Raw genomic sequence first — 20,583 nt, 5'->3', positions numbered from 1 at the left:
GTTGACCCCAACCTACTCTTACTTATTTCCTTTCTTGCTCTTGTACATACATAGAAAGAGTTAGTGTACGATGAGACAAAATTTAGAATGAAAATTCTAAAGTATGAAAACCGAATGTGAGTGAACTGCAATCATGAAAGTATAATCAATATGTATAACAGTGACATCTTGTTGGATAAGAATGACTTCACACACACCGGTACTACCAAAGGTATCCAGATAATGTACGATCAAATATAAATGTCACCACAGATAGCTCACTATTATCAGTGAGCGTCATTTCCTGCAGGTACTTTTTTAGATTCTGGAATTATCAGACAATAGTCATAGTTAGCGTTTTGGTGAGGTGTAATGAAAATACAGTCCCCGGTGAGCATTGGTAGTGGATTCAATCAAGGTTTTTATCCAAGCTCTACAATATTCCCTCCTTCAATGTAATTGTTAGCTTACTACCAATTTAGTTCTCTCAAACCTACTTAAATAAGTTACTCTTCAATTGCGTGTCGGATGTGAGACATTACATGAATGAGAGAAACAGCCTTTATTAACATTAGGAAAATCATAACTTTTCAATTATTTCTTTTTACAATCAAATTCACCGTCAATAATTCTCCAGAAAGGTATCCCAAGGATTGTCCGGCGTTTACAGGTCTGACGTCGCCACATGTTTTAGATGCCTTGCTTTCTTTGAATTGTTAAACATCAACTTCCCAAATGTTATTTCCTCCTACACTTCACCAGAATTTACTACTTGATTTTATGGAGATGGTCCGTTAATTATAACCCTTTCGTCTCTATACATGAAGGCGATATCATAATGGGAGGTTTAACATGGTTTCTTTTCATCTATTGCTTAGGTGGTCTCACATTTCTTCCCCTCGTCGTAATAGCCATATTACTTCACGCATACTTTACCTTTCCAGATCGCGACGACACCGATTCACGAAAAGATTACGACCCAATATCTCGACCTGGTGATGATGTCGATGCTATCAAATCCGCGCAGAAATCCCTGGGCGAGAAATTTCAACTTCACAACAACCATGAAGCGGACGTAGCTGCTGGGTATTTCGCAATCTGTAGGGAATACTCACCAGGCGGAGTGAATGGGAAGCCGCCAGAACGAACAACGCCCACTGGATCAACTACAGTCTCTGCGCCCAGTCCCAGCGTTTATCAGAGCATGTATAGAAGCTTGTTTGAGAGGAAGACAAACAATGGGCCATTAGATAATAAGACAGCGGGGAAACCGCAGAAAAAAGGCGGCAATGTGTTTTACGTGGTCTTGAGGTAATTCCCGCGGAAAAGCTCGATTTCTCCGATATATTCAGGGTATACTGACGATTATGCTAGGCATGGACATTTAATGCTGTTTGATGATGATGAGCAGCTCGAAGTTCGCTACGTAGTGTCTTTGGCACATCACGATGTTAGCATATACTCGGGACTGAATGATATTACACCAGAAGGAGAATTGTTCATTAAAAGAAATGCCATTTGCTTGTCAAGGAAGCAGGGTGTTGGAGAGATGACTGCCGACGGCAAGCCATCTCAACCCTTCTATTTGTTTTCTGAGAATTGTTCTGATAAGGAAGATTTCTATTTCGCACTTCTGCGAAACCAAGAGTCGGAATCGACCCCAAAACCACCGGTTCCGTTGCAGTATGATGTGAAAGATATCATCACTCTTGTCCAGAGGCTGCATTCGTCCGAAGAACACCTTCAGACAAGATGGATTAATGCTTTAGTTGGCCGGATATTTCTTGCGCTGTATAAGACACCGGAAGTTGAGGATTTCGTTCGCGCAAAGATCACCAAGAAGATATCAAGAGTCAAAACTCCCAACTTTTTAAGGCAAATTACTCTTCGCAACGTGGATATGGGAGAGGCAGCACCAGTGATCACGAACCCACGTTTGAAGGATTTAACCGTAGATGGACAGCTTATCGTAGAGGCTGATGTCCGCTATACAGGTAACTTTCGTCTCGAAGTTGCCGCCATAGCTCGCCTTGAGCTCGGCGCTCGCTTTAAAGCTCGAGAAGTGGATTTACTGTTAGCCGTTGTCTTGAAGAAGATTGAGGGGCACATTCTTCTCCGAATTAAGCCGCCTCCCTCAAATAGGCTATGGATTACATTTGAGACCATGCCAAAGATAGATATGACAATAGAGCCCATTGTGAGCTCACGGCAGATTACATACACATTGATTCTTCGCCAGATCGAGAACAGGATCAAGGAAGTTATTGCTGAGAGTTTAGTCTTCCCAAATTGGGATGATTCGCCATTTGCCAGTACTGTAGACAAGCTATGGAGAGGTGGCATCTGGGCAGATGACCGACGCGCCGAACGTTCTCATGATGCCGAAACTCTTGCTGCTGAGGATGGAGACGTAGAAGAGGTAGAGATTCTAGAAGCCGAGAACGACGACTCTACACCACTTGCACCACATATAGAAAAGAGCTATAGCGCTCCTGTGCTTGATACCAACCTTTCGACTACGATGCATTCACGCAAAGGCATAAAATCTACTTCGAATCTTGTCAGCCCATTGTCTGGTAGCTCTTCCACAGGGGTTGATGTGCGACCTTCGACGGGCGACAAACCACGGGCCCTTCGTTCGGGATCCTTCGCCAACGCCTCTTCTCCAGTGGTCACTACTGACATAACTAACGCGGACGCATTCAAGCCTTCGAGCCCTCCCAGTGGAGATCACGCGGCAATCTCTATGGCTAAATTGTCTGCAAAGACAGAACTCCCTGCACAAATTCCTGCTGAGTCTCCCAGTCGACCGAAAAATGTTAAACTGAGTAGCAGCCAATCCTCATCATCTTCGAGAGGCTCTTCACATTCGGAGAAAGCTTCTACGAGCAATTCAATACCGCAAGCTTCTTTAGAGCCATCATTGCTCACCGATAAATCCAGTATAAACTCTTACCCCTCGAGTCCTGCGAGTTTGAGCACTGCATCAATAAAGTCGGAATTTTCGACTCCTACAGGTTTGGCTCCTCCGAAGCGTGAGAATACCACATCTTCAGCAAAATCCTCGACCTCGGAGACCAAACGATTGTCTCTTGCCGCTGTTACCAACGCAGCGGCAACAGCCAAAACCTGGGGTGTAAGTTTATCACGAATCCCCTTTGAGCAATGCTTCGCTAGTGCATCTACTTTATGAAACCACAAATCGTCCATCCTGAGTATACTCATGTTCCTTGAATGTAGACTAACATTAGCTTTATAGTGGAACGCTCTCCAACGACGTAATGAGCATAGGGGAGGCAACTCATCAGAGTCAACGGAACCAACCCAGCCGCGCGTCATGGGCCGTGGACAACCGCTACCTCCTCCTGGAGTTCCCTTACCTTTACCAGACAAGAAGACAAAAACAGCCCCTATCCCCGTGCCTAAGCGGAAGCCAATGCCTCCCCCTGTTTTGCAACAAAGGCACCAAACAGAATCACCTACCAGACGGCAGCATCACACTGCTCCACCACCTCCTTTACCCAGACGTAACTCTCGGAAAAATGTTGATACTGGAGACGATGGTCTCCTAGTTGTGTCGGCACCATCAGAACCAACAACGCCGGTAACCGAAGATTCCCCTCAATATATGCAGCCATGGGTAGATGATGTGGACGAGACGCTGGAAGAACACCAACAACCTAAGACAGATGTTCCTTCGCCCGCTACTTCCGTTGCTCATGAGCCACCCCAACTTCCAAAGAGGCGATACCCACGTCGAGTCGCCTCAACTAGCCCCGAGGAAGATGGGCATAAGTTACCCTCGTGGATGGCAGCACAGGAGCGAGAAGCTCGGACTAAAAGCACTTTTGTTGATGAAGATGCAGGTCTTTGAGTTATGATTTCGGATGTTTGGCTTTTACCTTGATCTTTCGAATACGTCTGGTGCATGAGTGGCGCAGTATAAATACAAATTTGTTGGGATCATATAGGAAATGAGGACTTGGTTATCCTACATTTGGCAGGGCGTTGTATGGTTTATAGCAATGGTAGGTAGGAACAGGACGGACATATGCAATGAACGATGAAATACCAATATCAAAGTAATTTCATAAATACAAGCATAAATACAAGATTACATCACAACGCTTCAGTTCTAGTAATAATACGTTTTATTGTCATGAGATGAGATTGCATTAATATCCATGGATGACTTTGCAAGAAGATTAGGGTATCCATGGATTTCCTGGGCGTGCATCATTGATTCGTATGCAGCACAGCCACAACACAGACAGCTGGAGCGGGCTCCATGGCATAAAATTGACCGCCAGCCGCCCCATTACGCAGCTCCACTAAAACTTACCCCCGTACAAGCAAGCTACCGGCCAGTACCAGAACAGTATACATTATCAATATTTCGGTACAACACCTTCATCTTATTAATCTTTTGGTGTTTTCGACACTTCAACCTAGATAATTCTTTTCATATTTACCCTCTATACTGTCGTACATTTTGCGCTCTAGACGCTCCCAACTATGTCGTACGCGACATCTGCCAGAAACGTGGATCATACCAAGTAAGTTTGCGGGAATTTCGGGCTTCTCAAGCTTTCTATCCCCTATTATTGGCAAATTATGAACTGTACTGACATTGTTACATTCGATCAGGTCCGAGGCAGAACTTGCGATCAACATTCGGAAAGCTACAAGCATCGAGGAGACCGCGCCGAAACGCAAACATGTTCGTAGCTGTATTGTTTATACATGGGACCATAACAGCTCGGGTGCCTTCTGGGCTGGTATGAAAGTGTCAGTCTAAACCCTTTTGTACATGAATTGCAAAGACAACCTACCGGGCATTAGAAGCTCATGGGGTTCCAATGATTCATTGATCTGGAAAAAGACGGCAATGACTAACTTCAAATCGTTTTTACAGGCAACCCATTCTTGCAGATGAAGTCCAAACATTCAAGGCGTTGATTACCGTTCACAAGGTTTTACAAGAGGGTCATCCATCGACTTTGCGTGAAGCTATGGCGAATCGAAGTTGGCTCGACAGTTTGAGTAGAGGCATGTCTGGCGAAGGTATGCGGGGTTATGGACCTCTGATAAAAGAATATGTCAACTTTTTGATGTCCAAATTGAACTTCCACCAACAGCATCCTGACTTTAATGGAACATTTGAATACGAGGAGTACATCAGCTTAAAGGGGATCAACGACCCAAATGAAGGTTACGAAACCATTTCAGATCTTATGACTTTGCAGGATAAAATCGAAAGGTTTCAGAAACTGATTTTTGCGCATTTTCGAAATGGAGGCCACAATGAATGCAGAATATCGGCCTTGGTTCCATTGGTTCAAGAGAGTTATGGAATCTATAAGTTCATCACGAGCATGTTACGGGCCATGCACACAAGTATGTTAGGAAGCTCACATCTAACTGTCGTATTCTGACGTGACCTGCAGCAACTGGTGATGAAGATGCTCTTGCGCCCCTGAGAGAAAAGTACGATTCCCAACATCACCGCCTTGTAAAGTTTTATTACGAATGCTCTAACCTCCGATACCTCACGAGCTTGATTACTGTGCCAAAGCTACCACAAGATCCACCCAATCTCCTTTCCGAAGACGATTCGGCTCCCAAATTACCTCAGCGACCGAAGCATGAGATTGAGAGGCAAATTACACCCCCGAAACCCCCTAAGACAGAGGAGCCAGATGAAATTGGCGAGTTCTGGAAGAGTGAACAGGATCGACAAAACAGGGAGTATGAGGAACAACAGAGAGTGCTAGCAGAGCAGCAAAGACAACAAATGTTAGCACAACAACAAGCACAACTTCAAGCGCAGCAAAACTATGAAGAACAGCAGCGTCAACTGGCTGAGCAGCAAAGACGAGAGCAAGAACAATTGATGCTGCAACAATCTCAACAGCAAACTTATGGTCGTCTGGCGGAGCTCGAACGGGAGAACTTTGAGGCTCGAGCACAGTACGCAAGGGATCAGCTTGTGCTACAACAATTTGATCAGAAGATCAAGGCACTAGAGAATGAGCTCACGCAGCTGCAGAACAGTTATGGGCAACAGATTGGAAGTAAAGAGGATCAAATCAAAGCTTTACAAGAGCAAGTCAACACTTGGAGGACTAAATATGAAGCACTCGCGAAGCTATACTCACAATTGCGACACGAACATCTCGACCTACTTCAAAGATTCAAGAGTGTTCAGCTGAAGGCAGCTTCAGCTCAGGAAGCAATCGACAAGCGGGAAAAGTTGGAGCGAGAGATCAAGACCAAGAATCTTGAGCTCGCCGATATGATCAGAGAAAGGGATAGAGCTTTACATGAGAAAGACCGTCTCACCGGTGGAAATCGGGAGGAAGTTGAAAAGCTTAAGCGCGAGCTTCGTATGGCTCTCGATCGTGCGGACAATTTGGAGCGAAGCAAGGGCAATGAATTGTCCACAATGCTTTCCAAATACAATCGTGAAATGGCAGATCTCGAGGAGGCTCTTCGCAACAAGACCCGAGCGTTGCAGGATGTTCAAGCCAAATACAGCGAAGGGGGCTCGGATGCCGAAAGACTGCTCAAGGATAAGGAGGACGAATTGGAGGTTTACAAGCAAAGTTTGGACGACGCGCTAATCAGACTCAATGAGCTCGAGATGTCGAAAGGTGACACTGATCAGGCTTTAGATGGAGAGATTGATGCTATGCTCCTCTCAAATATTGACAAAATCAACGACATTATCGATTCAGTGCTTCAGAGTGGAGTTCAACGTGTTGATGACGCTATTTACGAGCTTGATTCCACTATGCAAGCTGGTAACCAGAATGCAACCCCATCTTATGTCCTTTCGCAAATTGAAAAAGCTTCAGCAAGTGCTACTGAATTCGCCACAGCATTCAACAATTTCATAGCGGATGGTCCAAACAGTACTCATGCTGAAATCATTCGAACTATCAACGTCTTTGCCAGCTCCATTTCCGACGTACTTAGCAATACCAAGGGTCTCACAAGGCTTGCGACAGACGACAAGAAGGCCGACCAGCTTACCAATGGTGCGCGCCAATCAGCGCAGTCTACTGTTACATTCTTCCGTGCCCTGCAAAGTTTCCGACTTGATGGCATGGATCCAATGCAACGAACTGAGGTTGTAATCAATAGCAACAATGAGGTACAAATCCATCTGCAACGCTTGAACAAACTTGCAGACACATTTGCGCCAAATAGCGGTAAACTTACGAACAATAAAGGAGACTTGGGAGATTTGGTTGACAACGAGCTTACCAAGGCCGCTGATGCAATCGCTGCTGCCGCTGCACGTCTAGCAAAGCTCAAGTCCAAACCCAAGGATCAATACTCAACATACAAACTTGAGATACACGATTCAATACTTGATGCTGCTATTGCGGTTACAAATGCTATTGCCAGATTGATCAAAGCGGCTACTGTTACTCAACAAGAAATTGTTCAGGCTGGTCGTGGCTCGTCATCCAAAACAGCTTTCTACAAGAAAAACAACCGATGGACTGAGGGTCTCATCTCTGCCGCCAAAGCAGTGGCAACATCAACCAATACATTGATCGAGACTGCAGATGGAGTTCTTTCTGGGCGCAACAGTCCGGAACAACTTATCGTTGCTTCCAATGATGTTGCAGCCTCCACAGCTCAGCTGGTCGCTGCTAGCAGAGTCAAAGCCGGTTTCATGAGCAAGAGCCAAGAGAGCTTGGAGCAAGCTAGTAAGGCTGTTGGCGCAGCCTGCAGGACTCTTGTCAGACAAGTGCAGAGCATGATCAAAGATCGAGATCAGGATGTTGAAGGAGAAGATTATGCCAAGCTTGGGGCGCATGAGTTCAAAGTCAGAGAAATGGAGCAGCAGGCAAGTTCTCTTGTACAAAAGTTTCTTTGGATTACTACTAACGCTTACGCTCACAGGTTGAAATCTTACAACTCGAAAACAATTTGTCGGCGGCGAGGAAGAGATTGGGTGAGATGCGAAAGATATCTTATTTGGAAGACTAGATCTTATGGCAGTGGTCGACGATGGCTCCTTACAGGCCGGCTGAGCATTACGCTTTGGTGGGAGGAAGCAAAAGGGCTGTACGGTTATTCTTTTAATAGGCGTGTGATATCCAGACTTCGTAGCAGTCCATTCATGGAAGATGATGGCACTTGTAGGGAATAAACACATTCGTGAAAACACTCTTGATACAAAAGTAAAATGAATCCTCTGAGTTTTGTACATCACCCTTTTCACCTAATTATCTTTTCTAGAGGTAGCAAAATCTGAAAAGACTTAATCGACTATCAATTATCCAGTACATAACGAAACCTTGAAATGCTGAAATGGTAAGTTCGACGAGTATAACAGAAGGCATCTATTTTTAATTTCCAAGACGATATCATTATACCAGCAGGAAGTTTGCAAGGATCTGATTGGCTCATAATGTGTGTTGCTTGTTAGACACCATCTCCACCAATTCAGCTGGAAATACCCCTGATTCGGCGCCAGGGCTTCGGAATAATAGCAGAGGAGTGTTCGAGCTCGGGTTCAAAGATTGGCATTGCAGACTTGAGTCTATAATAAGTGATGTTTAGAATATTTAAGATTATATGAGAATTGACACACAGACCTTCTACATGTTGAGATGAGAATTCCCATAAAACTATGAGACTATCAAAGATTGAGAAGTCAATCTGGACGACATCAAACGTTAGTAACTAATCAATGCTATCGTGTGACATTATGTGGTTGACCATCTCTAACTATCTCGGTTCCCAAAATGTACCCCTATCATTAACAAAAACTCAAGCGATTGCAAATCAGTTCATCTCAAACCTCATCTCAAATCACGTACTCCGTGCTCGTATTTATCCTTGTCGTTACCAAGTTAACTCCCCACACCTTGAAAGAGACTAATGTAATGTCTACAAAAGGTAAGCACAAGGTTACGTACTCGCATTAGTGGTACGCCGATTTAGTAATTGGTGCTTGTATCTCCACATGCTTATTCTTACGACATGTAATTCTTGGATGTGGTAGGAAATAAAAGGGAAAAATACACCGGCCTGACATCACCAACTATCACTATCAAGACTTATCATATGTCTCATTGCATATATTTCATAGAGAAGGAGAGAATTTGTTTAATCAGAAGAAGTATTCTCTTCCATCTCCAAGTTCTTTCAAAGTTCTAACAAAAGATAACTCTTTGTAAAGTTCAAACGAGCCTATAGAGAAAGAAACCCCAAATTTAATGCGATGTTAATGGATCAACCGAAACCTTTAACCCTTTTGGAAATATACAGGACCAGCGAGCTTGATGCTTAGCAGGTCATTTTGGAGTATATACCATTTCCAACTTATAAACAAATAGAAATGAAATCGATGTACTGAGACTGAAAACTATATACTGAGAATAAAAACTATATACTCGGAATGAAAACGAAGAGGCTTGAAGCGTAATAACGGCTCCAAGTTCTAATGTTAGAAGAATCCGGGGAAAATGCACCAAGTATTTCATCTAAAGACATGCTGCGCCAGCGAGTATAAACATTCATCCAACTCCTTAATTTTGGGGTAGCTCCATGCTGGTGTGTGTTGATAGTGGAGCCGAGATGATTAACATCGGTACCACGAAAGTTCGAACGAATATATAAAAGGAACTAGAAGTCTGCAAAGACTAAAGCAGTCAGTATGGTAATTTCAAGTGCCTGGTCGAATTAACTCACGTGGTGGTGAAGGGGCATCGTCAGGCATATAGAGGCCGCCTGCATCAGCGAGAGAGGTAGGGTTAAATTGGTCGAATCGGGTGTCAAGTGCACTGAGGTCGATAGTACCACTATCGTGACCCCAGTATCCAGCCATCATACCAGTGGACCAAGGAGGAGGTGGTGGTAGTGAGCCAGTTAATGATCCTGCTGCACCTGGTATTAGAGCAGGTGGAGTGTAAGCAAGAGGCTGATCGAAAGCTGGCTTCGGAGGTGGAGCAACGATGACACCGGAAGGCATTTCCCAGGCACCATATGCATTCTGAGTGGAAGCAATGTGCTGTGTAACAGGGAGAGTGCCTTGAATAGCCATGTTGGCCATTGGATGCACACGGTTCCAAACTTGAACAATGCTGGCAGCAGTCGCAGCTGGCAAGTAGCCTTGAGCACCACAAAAGGTGATGATGTCCAAATCTGTTAAGAGAGTTCTGGCGATGTGCGGTGGAAACGAACCGATCTCTGGTGGAGAAGTTTGGCAAAGACAGACAGTCACTTCTTCATTGGTTTCAAATGTCCAGTTGAGGTCGGAAAGATTATCATCGACAATTAGGGTACCAATGCGGAGACATAAGAGAGCAAGGTACTCGGGGAAGGTTCTTCTAGCATTGGTATCTCTCCAAGGGCTTAGAAATCAAGCAAATTCAGATAATCAGGCGTGAAGATTTCCGTATAACTACAAAACACTGCGGATTATATCTATAGTGCCTGCTCAGGTCAGCTCTTAATCTGGCAACACATAATTAGAGCTCAACCCAATAGTATCCATGCAATCCCCTTCCCCGCTTGATTCTTCTCAGACGCTTTCTCTTTATTAACCCCTTTGGTGTTGTTGTCTCCTTTGCCCAAGAGTTGTAGTTGAGTGGGAGGAGATGTGACATGGTTCTCGCGAAAGTGCGATCAAATTGTAGATTCCAAATCAACTCTGAGACTGCAATGAATTAGTATAAGTTGACACGGAAACATGGGCTGAGCTTACTCTCATTGTGTATCTCTTTACTCCTCTTCAAGAACGGCTCTATATATCCTACACCTGACTCGTCCTCAACATCGGGTTTGAACTCTCGCTGAAATATGTCATCTGCAAGCACGTTGCCCTCTGCTTGAGTCATTGTTCTGCCACGCTCAACTATGCGCTTTGCCACATCTCTTATGAGCGAGGTTTCGCAACTTCCGAGTTTCACCAGTCCCAAATCAGCTGCTCGCCTTTTAATCTCGCTGGAATCTTTTATCAGTAATATTCAGGAACAAGAGTCTCGATACTCACTTCTGTATGTAGATTCGCAAGGCAATCCTTTGACCTGCAGCGATTTTTTCTCTAAATGATGCTGAACCTCGTCCGTCAAAACGCAAGCCAAGAAGACCCGTTTCAATTTTCATAAAGCTATTGGCGAGGCTATTTCCGTGCCTAACAACATTTGATAAATCTCTTTGTGAGTGACGTTGCTCCGTGGTCATTTTGTCTTTTCGAATGTGCCCTTCACCTCCTGTCCCTTGAGAAGAATTATGCATCACGGTGTAATCAACATCATACACTATAGGATTTATTTCCGAAACGGCGTGCTGGGTTATTGTGTTGGAACCTGGCCGCTGGAATTCTTGTGAAAAGTCTTTCATATAGTTGAGGGCATCCGCTGCGTTTATCTTAGATCGTCTGAATGATGTCTCCACATCTCCATCAGCTTTTGCTTGTGGTTGCATTCCTGCGCCTTGCGATAACGATAATGTGTATGAATGTGGGTAAATGTGTATGATATTTCCATGTAGGTTGAAGGAAGACTTGCAGTATCGATCTATAGAAGTTACAAATCTTTGAGGGTATGGCAGCTGAGATGGCGATTTAGTCATTTCTGGCTCCGCAGTGTTCATGTTCATAGACCGAGCTATTCACCTTTATCCTCACCTTTATTACACTCACTCTTGAACAAAGAACACTTCAGAAGATGAATTAAAATTCGCTAGGAGGGGTTTCAAGCCGCAAGATTCTGCCAATAATGTTTTATTTAAACTTCCTTCTCGTCCGAAAAGATATACTTCCATCCACATCCTCTGATTTACAGACAACTACCATTTTCTGAATTTACACCTCTACTCAATTCTCTTTCACAACCAAGATCAGACGGAGTGCATTACCTCTTTCTTTTCTTTTTGAAACATTACATTGAGACTTTTCTAAAACATTGTCGCATTTACATTTCAAATATGTCTCTCTCCTCTCTCCGACTAGGAAAATGGGTACCGCATCACGGCACTGTTCTCGAAACGCCGCTCGCAAATGTGCCTTATCCCGCAGTCGATACTACTCCTGTGGAAGCTTATATGATTCCTGGGCTGACGAAGGAGATATATAATGCAATGCGCAATTTTATCAATGAATTAGATTTGTATAACGCACTCGACATTAACCCATGGTGTGAGCTGCGAGATTACGAATATATGAGTATCGGAACACCCGAACGTCAAATTCTACTTCATTTTTACCAGTATGTTCTCTCTGCTTCATATCGATGTCCCATCTAACAAACAATTGCAGGCAACACACCGATCGCAAGGGTGTTTTCGTCAGAGATGCCTATATCAACAGAATGTTCCTTGCTCCATTAGATGAGTTTGAGCATAAACAAATGTTGGCTGTTGCAGGTTTCGCCAATTTGTGTCTAGAACCTCTTCAGATTGAGCAACGAAGAATGATGAATGGCTCATGGGATGAAAATGGCTCTATCCTTCCTCAAAATACTGGAGCCACTCCTTGTTCTACTCCAGAAAAAAATCATCTTGCCTCATCCTCCATACCCACTGGTCTCAAGCCAAAGATCCCACGTCCAGCTAATGAGTGGATTCTTTATCGTGCGGACAATCATCTACCCATCAAGAAAGCCTATCCAGGTATCACCAACAACGAGATCTGTAAGTTTTCCCATTTGTTACGCGCTCTACTTCAACCTTCTAACCATTTTCCAGCTTCAATTATTGCTGGAATGTGGGCTGCAGAAACTCCGGAGCGGCGCCTGAAGTACAAGATCCGTGCCGATTTGTTGAAGGAAGCTCACAAGAAGGCTTACCCAACTTACAAATACGCCCCCAGAAAGCCGAGTGAGAAGAAGCGTCGTGTATCCAAGAAGACTCTCAATAAATCAAGCGCCAACCAGCTACCTCACAATATCAATTCCAACACCACCACCACCGCACCCTCCATCAACTATCCACTCTTAAATCACGACTCTACTGATGATACTAGTATGGGTACAATGAGCACGTTTGGGCTCAATATTCACATGGATCACTCCAACTTACTAGAGCAACAGCTTCAGCCTGAGCACTGCAGACTTTCATATGGTGACGAACCAATGGGTATGAACTTCGCGCCAACAGAAGCTTGGCAAACAGTCCAGCAACAGGATCTCTACACCTTCTTTTCCCCCCAACAACAATACTAGGTATTCTCTTCTCAAATATCACGCACTCGTCAGTTCTTCATGGCGTGACCTGTGTTTCACGACTTACGATTTATGGAAAGGAGTTGGAATTTGGACTTTGATGTCCTATCATTACTGCGATCATTACTGCACTCATTGCATGTACATATTTTTTCTTCTTCTTTTTTTCTTTCATGTTTATATAGTTTCTCGGATCCACAAGCTGCCATATCAGTTTGTTCCTCTGAGATCGAGCCTGTGGAATGGAAAGGAATGGAATCCAATTCATTGGATGGATTGTGAATACGGATTTGGTGAATGGTTGGAACTAAAAGCTGTACTTAGATTTCGCATACAGTTTACATGGTCTATATTATATATATACAGAAAAGACTTTTTAAACTTCATGATACCCTCTGATTGCTTCCTGCTCTGTGACAATGAATTGTGCTTTTTTTTCTATGTGCCTTCGATGACACCATTCATCGTTACGAAAATCTCAATATTTTCTCCTTCATCTTCATTCTGATAATTACAATTCACTTTGTTTTTCCGTGGGGATCCAATTTGTGCGATTGTGTGTGAGTTTTGGGGGGGCTGGTGAATATTCTTCGCTTGCCCTAATCCCAGTTCTCGCCACTAAGGGGGCTGGTCGTTGTGAAGGATGGATAATAAAGTGAATGCTTATTCAAGCGAATGGCTATCAAAGTGAATTAGTATCAAGTAAACTGGCATGATAGTGAATTGTGGACTCAGTGAATCTGAGAAGCGAGAATCTTTCTTTTCTAAGGAGTGAAGACTCATCTCGGGGACCTCGGGCATATGCTGAAGCTCACTCTTAGACAAGGCTAAGACATGAAATTTATGAAAGCAGATGATGATGGGTACCTAGGTAGAAGTTGACATTAGGATATACACAGATTTATGTGAAATGGGTGTTCTTTGATATGTATCACTGTCACCTTATACAATGTCTGCTTCTTGAATCCCTTTTGTGACTAATTATAAAACGTAGATACCATAGTAGACCGGCATGTGTGTGTACATAGATATTCTGGAATTATGTTATTATACTATTGGTATGACGGGTAAGGTAAACATCTCCTTCTTCCCGCCACTTGTTCATTCTTACTTCCTGCCTTCTGCGCTGGTTCTAATCTTAAGTTTCCAGTCTCAAGTTTCCTTCCCGGTCCACTCACTACTCCAAATAAATGTACTACAGCGCCACTCTGTGTTCTTTTCTTGCTGACCTGATGGTCCCAGAGGTCGAGGACACATGTAGAAAGATCTACCACGGTTGACGCCTTGCTTCTTCGTTATATGGCTGATACATGGCTCCTTGTGTTCGCATTTGGGTGGAATGCGTTTAGTCAATAGCTTGGACCAAGATTCTTTCGCTACTATGGGGTCGTGTACTTCTTTGTCCTGTCGTGATTCATATGACTTCTCAATTTCCTCGTCGTTATTTTTGTTTCCCTCGGCCTTAGGGGGCGAGTCATTTTCTGTACTACAGCCAGCAAGACACTCCTGACCCACCGATTCTGCAGGTGTTGCTGTTGAAGAATCACTCGTAGATAAGGAAGGAGAATCTGCCTGATGTGCTGTCTGTGCTGTCTGCGGCGTCTTAGATTTAAAAAACCCCATCAAACTACTTTGGCCTTTTCCCAATTGCCCCTTATTCCCCCTTCCACTAGAAGGTCCTTTGTTTGTTTTGGCTTCGACCTTACTGCGCTTTGATGGTTGTGCCACTAGTTGCAATGCATCGGTGGACCTCTTGACTGGTGTAGGCGAGGATGATGATATGAAGGGCTTTGCCGGAGAAGTTATTTTAGTAGGAGATGCTCTGAATGGACTAACATTATTGGATATGCTGAATGACCCATCCGTTTGTGCCGACTCTAGTCCGTTTCCAGCATTGGACGAATTCGAGGGCAAAGCAGCCGTCGTCGAGCTGGTAGACTTTCTGGTGAACATGTCACGAATACTCTGCCTTCGATCAAATTCTGGAATTAATTTGGCAGAGGTTGGCAGTAGATCCTTCATCGACCACTCCCGCACTCTCACTCCATTCTTAAACATATCCTTACTCATTACATCGCGGATATCGATCTCGACACCATCTAACTCCACTCTAGGCTTCAAGGTAGCGAAAACGGGACAGTGGTCCGAGCCCATGAGCCCCTCCTGAATATTTGAATCTTGAAACCAATTCTTCCTATCCTCGCTACATAGAACGTAATCGATCCTTGAGCCAAAGTTTCCAGGTCTGGCGTTCATTTTTTGATCCCAGCAGGTAAACATTCCCTTCCGTGTAGGATGAAAGCCGCGGCATATATCCCACATGACTTGTGGCTCTTTTCCTTCATCTCTGTCTCCGATTACCTTTCCTCCGATGAGCAAATGATTGAATAGTCGGCGAGCAGGTGTCGATATGTATTCATCCACTGTTAACCCTTCTTTCTTCAATTTCTCCTCTGCATTGGCTGTATCGATTTCCTCTCTGATAATATTAAGGTCCCCAGTCAGGAAAACACTCTTTCCTAGTGCTACAAGATTGCGTACTCGCGTATCGAGAGCATTCAAGAAGCCAATGCGGAACTCATCACGAGTTTCATCACGGTTCGCAGGGCAATATACACCAATGAGGATAAAAGCAGGGAATTCTAGGATAACACATCTTCCCTCCGAATCCAGAGTTGCGGCATCGAGGAAGTAGTCCTGGAGTTGAGCGCCTGTGGGATATCCTCCGATCTGCTGATCCTTTGGGAGGTCACGGAAGCTGGTTGTGGAGTTGGGAGGAGTTAAAACTCCCGTGATACCCTCCTCAGCACGTATTGGAGCGCACACTGAGTTTCTTGTATAGATGGCAACTCCAGAATATCCTTATGTCATAATGTGAGTACAAATCCAAAAAGTAAGAAAATCAGCATACCTTTCTTGTACTTTGGAAGACTGAAGTAGACGTCCCAGCCTGGCACTAAAACCATATCATCTCTGAGATCTTTCCGCTGAATTTTGGTTTCTTGCATCACTAAAATATCAGTTTCGAGGATATCGAACATTGCCTTGCACATAAATTAGAGTGCATTTTCACAACGGATTCATTCATGACTACTCACAGAAAAGGTCCTCTTCTCTCGCCATGGTTGATAACCAAATGGATTTCTGCTCATTTTTTAATGTCAGTTTACAGCATATAAATCAATTATTTTTCGAAGCTGCAAATCACCAACCTGATACCATTAACTGTGCTTTTGTTAGTGATGCATATTCGTGAACCACATCACACGCGCTTACCATTCCAAGTTGTAATTCTCAGCTCATGATTGCTATCATTGACTTGGTCCATAATTGCTATCTGTCGTTTGCATTAATCGTTTCTTTCCGTGTCGATTTGAGGGAGCTGAAGAAGCAGCCTCCAGGGTCCAGATAGAGAATCTCGATACGTAATTCGCAAATGCATCTCCCAAGAATTGAATCAAATGTGATGATTCCCGGTGAACGACGCACAGTTAAGAGAGACACAAAGACTGTTTATTTACATTACTTCATCCTGACTTAACCAGAACTTCGCGCAACAATAAATCTCACCGGCATGTGCATCTGCATAAGGTTCACGTCTCCACGTGACAGTAACCCAAAGCTGTCTACCGAATCGGGCGATTCCCGATGACCAAATACATGCCTTAGGCATCAACGGCAAGTTCTTGTTTCCAAGGTGGAGATACTCAAATTGGCAGCAACATACGATAATTCTACAGCGTCGCGGCGCCTAACCACACTACAACCTAGACACAATCGCAACCACCAAACAACAAACATGTTCTCTGCACGAGCAACCCGAGCAGCCGCCCAGCGCGTTGCCCGCCCTCAATCTATCCGAACCCCATTCCAAAGACGCTTTGCCAGCAGCGAGAGCACTTTCACCGGCGCCGAGAACAACGCTTTCAACCGTGAGCGTCAGGCTGTCAAGGACCATGCTGCCGCTACCAGTGGTACGTAAACACTGCCTCCTAAGATTTCGCGGAATTCAATGGCGGCAATACTAACAGAACCCGCAGATCTCTGGAGGAAGTTGTCAATCTAGTAAGCTATACACCACATGGACAAGTGCGGGGAATGGGAGACTGGTTGGGAATCATAAGGCAGGAAGGAAATCAAGGCTGATTATTGGGGTAGTGCTACGATTCCTTGCTTGATCATCGCAAGTGTCAATGCTAAGATCTTGTGGGATGAGCATTGGGCTCATTGGGACCACATGGAGCCTTTGGAGGAGAGACCTGAATACCCATATCAAAACATGAGAACTAAGAACTTCTTCTGGGGCGACGGAGACAAGGTAAGTTGAATCCCCTTGTAATTTTGCAAGATTTGTTACTAATTGTATTTGTAGACACTTTTGTAAGTTTTTACTGAATCCATTCCGAGAAAGCGAGCTCTAGTGGACCGCATTATCAAACTGTACGAGATTAATACTAATAATACATGATAGCTGGAACGAGAAGGTCAACTACCACAAGAAGGAGTAGATTTAATGATCAGTGTGGAATTGGTGCTTGCTCTGTTACTTCACTGGACAATGGGGGGTCTTCGGGAAGACGGGAGGTTGAACATAGAATGGCATTCATTAGATGTAGTCTAGTTTTTTGATCGTAACAATACTTCCCATTACCATTTGCATCATGACTTTTTCTACCTCAAGCTCCTTACCTATCCACGCTTGACTTGGTGATGTATGAACTCAAACATACTTTAGATATGCACCGCAGTTCTCTGCTGCTCGAGGTCCAAAAACGATGAGGCATAATCATTTGCCAATGCTTTGTCTCCCATAGCCATCATAACCATTGCTTTCTTAGCCCGTGACTCACATTGCCCATTGATATCCCCGATAGCACAGAATTCCTTGAAAGCCCTATCAAGGAAGTCCAAGGATTTTGTTAAATTCTCGGTTCTTCTTGGATCACCTGCTGCTGCTTGTCCTGCCAACCCCATGAATGACTCTGCAAGACAAGAATAAAGCTGCGCGCTAAGTGAACAATTCTCGCATTCCAATGCTCGAGGGATGATGGCGATGACGATTTGACAGGCAGCTTGAAACTCAGAAAGTGCGACCAGAATATTGGCCACAGCTCCCATTGCGGCCCAAAGTGCTGGCATCAAGCGTGCTCGCCAAGCTATACTTGCTGCACGAACCGCAACAGAAAAGCCTTTTTCTGGACGACCTGTTCTGCTTTGTAAGAGAGCTTTCATCGTCAGTATCTTAACTCGCAGGTTGATATCATCTCCGTGTTCCTTTAGCGAAGAGGCTAGTTGCTCCAATTTTGACAACGCGGCACCAAAGTCTGCTCGACGAACAAGGTAGTCAATGTGAAGGGTGCTGATCTCAAAGGAGAGATCCGAGTCCGCTTCAAGACCGTCGCATTGAAGTAGCTGGGATAAAATGTGATCAGCTCCCTCTAGATTGTTGGTATAGAGATCATTCCTAAGACGTAAAATTCCACGATACCTCAGCCAGTACTGATTGGCCTTCCATGAACGCAAAGAGTTGGAATCTAAACCCTCTAGCCGCTCTGCTGCTTGGTCATAGGAACCTCGTTCCATTAGATAATGTGCTATCCGGCAGGTAAACCTCAGTGTATCATCAAACAGGCCGTACTTAGCATGACATCGGAGAAATATCTCACTATACTGCTTGGACAGACAAACCAGTCCTAGGCGACCCCACAAGGAAGACTGCATAGCTGTTTGTGGCCCCATCATACTCTTCATACCTTTCTCCGTTACCAGATGAGAACTCTTAAGTATGCCCTCAAAAGCGCTCGCCACACTCTCCCCATTCGACAGTGTCAACTTTGCCTCACTGAGCAGTGAGGAGCTCCAGAGTGTCCACATACCACTCTCTTTAGCCTTAATCCGTAGGAACGCAAGCCCCTCTTTCTCAACACCTAGCATACTCGTTGAGCCAGAGCCTTCAATGATGTTTGGATGTGCCTTTCCAAAATGATATAACCAGTTCAGAGCAAAATTCAGACATGCCATGTCTTTGTTCTCTCTTGCGGTAGAGACAGTTTCCAGCATCGCGGCTACTGCCTCATCATAACATTCGAAATCAGCTTGAAGAACTGCAAGATTCATGAGGGCATATTGGTAAAACAATCGGTCTCGATTTTGCATCGTGTAGTCGAAATAGCGATGAAGGCTATCGAAGGACGAAGGGTAGTCGCCAGATCTCCATGCATCTAGAAAGCTAACAGGCTGTTAGCTTATACTGAAAAGTGGGGTTGTGTTGTACTCACGTCAGGTAGTGAGATAAACTGGGCGTGATTATACTATCATCCAGTAGGGACTTGAGCTTAGATTTCACCTCGATTGGCATTCTTGTACCCAGTTCTGAAAAATTATTAGAAATAGTCAGATAATGAATCCCAAAAACTTACTCTGCATCTGCTCCACGTGGAATTCGAGAAGCTTTTCCACATCATCAGTACTGACCGACCCAGCGGCGTTTTCCTCCTCCAGACCACCATAAGCTATGTGAGCCAAGGTTTCGGTCTCCTCAAGCCCCCAATCTTCCTCTCCTTCTGTGAGCACTCTATCGCCAGCCCAGATGCCAACCACGCGCCCTCTCCTAGCCCAGTATGCCTTTGACGGCTGTCTCCATCTCATGAAAGTCGTCCATAATTGTAGCACATCGCCGAACTTTAATCGTTCAAACTCAATCTTAGCTTTTCGTAAGAAGCTACCGAACGGTGATATACGAGACAATAGTATCATATCCCCTGAAGGTGGAGGAATCCCCATTTCACCATCCTTCTTAATGTCCTCCCGGGACTTGGCCAAGAGATTGTTCAGCCTCGCAAAAAATTCATGTAAGGCATCTAGACTGTCGACTTTCCAAAGCTTTGCAAGAAAGTGATCCCACAACGACCTTCCTGGATGCCCGGAAGCTGCGCTGTGTTGCTTGAGTAAAGTCTCGAAGGCTTCTAAATCGAGGACTGGATATTGTGGGGTAGAAGCTCTTCCTACTTGCTTGACCGAGCTTGATGGTAGCAACTGTGCAAGAACAAAAGAAAGTATAGATATTGTGGAAGATGTTGAGACAACGCCATCTGTATATAGCTCTATGAGTATGAGCAAACCGATTTTGGAAGGTGTCAAATAGCGTGTCATGGTCAAAATAATCCGACGGTTACTTTGCACATTGAAAGGCCAATATTTGATAAGTACATCCCACTGGAAGTACAAAATTATGATATCAGATAAATGTCAAGAGAACTGAGACTTGAATCTGTATTTGGGGATACATTTATTGTTACGGTTTGAGGAAGGAGGGAAGACGCGTCGAACGCGGTTGTCGCAAGATCTTGCTGGGTGGGCTAGCTAGAGTACACACTCCAAATGATTTACAAATAGCACAATTATTGTACGGTTTGTT

At 44.4% G+C, this 20,583-nt stretch overlaps 7 protein-coding genes across 7 annotated transcripts; 4 read left to right on the top strand and 3 right to left on the bottom strand.

The window, feature by feature from the left end:
• Positions 1-817: 817 nt before the first annotated feature.
• Positions 818-3,853, top strand: EAF02_000016 (uncharacterized protein; the record flags this gene model as incomplete). Its single annotated transcript, XM_038896064.1, has 3 exons — positions 818-1,290; positions 1,354-3,115; positions 3,239-3,853. The coding sequence occupies 3 exons, from the start codon at positions 818-820 to the stop codon at positions 3,851-3,853; spliced, it is 2,850 nt and encodes a 949-aa protein (XP_038762923.1).
• Positions 3,854-4,494: 641 nt separating this feature from the next.
• Positions 4,495-7,983, top strand: EAF02_000015 (uncharacterized protein; the record flags this gene model as incomplete). The annotated part of the gene is made up of 5 exons (XM_038896063.1): positions 4,495-4,535; positions 4,627-4,767; positions 4,895-5,376; positions 5,427-7,840; positions 7,897-7,983. 5 exons carry the CDS (start codon positions 4,495-4,497, stop codon positions 7,981-7,983), a joined length of 3,165 nt encoding a protein of 1,054 aa, XP_038762922.1.
• Positions 7,984-9,627: 1,644 nt separating this feature from the next.
• Positions 9,628-11,430, bottom strand: EAF02_000014 (uncharacterized protein; the record flags this gene model as incomplete). The annotated part of the gene is made up of 5 exons (XM_038896062.1): positions 9,628-9,644; positions 9,694-10,331; positions 10,549-10,660; positions 10,709-10,947; positions 10,997-11,430. 5 exons carry the CDS (start codon positions 11,428-11,430, stop codon positions 9,628-9,630), a joined length of 1,440 nt encoding a protein of 479 aa, XP_038762921.1.
• A 501-nt stretch (positions 11,431-11,931) lies between these two features.
• Positions 11,932-13,166, top strand: EAF02_000013 (uncharacterized protein; the record flags this gene model as incomplete). The annotated part of the gene is made up of 3 exons (XM_038896061.1): positions 11,932-12,212; positions 12,263-12,636; positions 12,691-13,166. The coding sequence occupies 3 exons, from the start codon at positions 11,932-11,934 to the stop codon at positions 13,164-13,166; spliced, it is 1,131 nt and encodes a 376-aa protein (XP_038762920.1).
• A 1,152-nt stretch (positions 13,167-14,318) lies between these two features.
• On the bottom strand, positions 14,319-16,494 carry EAF02_000012 (uncharacterized protein; the record flags this gene model as incomplete). The annotated part of the gene is made up of 5 exons (XM_038896060.1): positions 14,319-16,027; positions 16,078-16,210; positions 16,265-16,310; positions 16,379-16,391; positions 16,443-16,494. 5 exons carry the CDS (start codon positions 16,492-16,494, stop codon positions 14,319-14,321), a joined length of 1,953 nt encoding a protein of 650 aa, XP_038762919.1.
• Positions 16,495-16,965: 471 nt separating this feature from the next.
• On the top strand, positions 16,966-17,674 carry EAF02_000011 (uncharacterized protein; the record flags this gene model as incomplete). The annotated part of the gene is made up of 5 exons (XM_038896059.1): positions 16,966-17,140; positions 17,207-17,231; positions 17,325-17,484; positions 17,539-17,546; positions 17,638-17,674. 5 exons carry the CDS (start codon positions 16,966-16,968, stop codon positions 17,672-17,674), a joined length of 405 nt encoding a protein of 134 aa, XP_038762918.1.
• Positions 17,675-17,897: 223 nt separating this feature from the next.
• On the bottom strand, positions 17,898-20,318 carry EAF02_000010 (uncharacterized protein; the record flags this gene model as incomplete). The annotated part of the gene is made up of 3 exons (XM_038896058.1): positions 17,898-19,395; positions 19,445-19,538; positions 19,586-20,318. 3 exons carry the CDS (start codon positions 20,316-20,318, stop codon positions 17,898-17,900), a joined length of 2,325 nt encoding a protein of 774 aa, XP_038762917.1.
• Positions 20,319-20,583: the final 265 nt, after the last annotated feature.

Source organism: Botrytis sinoallii (assembly GCF_014898435.1).
Source record: "Botrytis sinoallii strain Bc 23 chromosome Unknown BSIN_001, whole genome shotgun sequence".
Classification (NCBI taxonomy): Eukaryota; Fungi; Ascomycota; class Leotiomycetes; order Helotiales; family Sclerotiniaceae; genus Botrytis; species Botrytis sinoallii.
The sequence above is the reverse complement of the archived record's forward strand: the minus strand, read 5'-3'. Positions and strand labels throughout refer to the sequence as shown.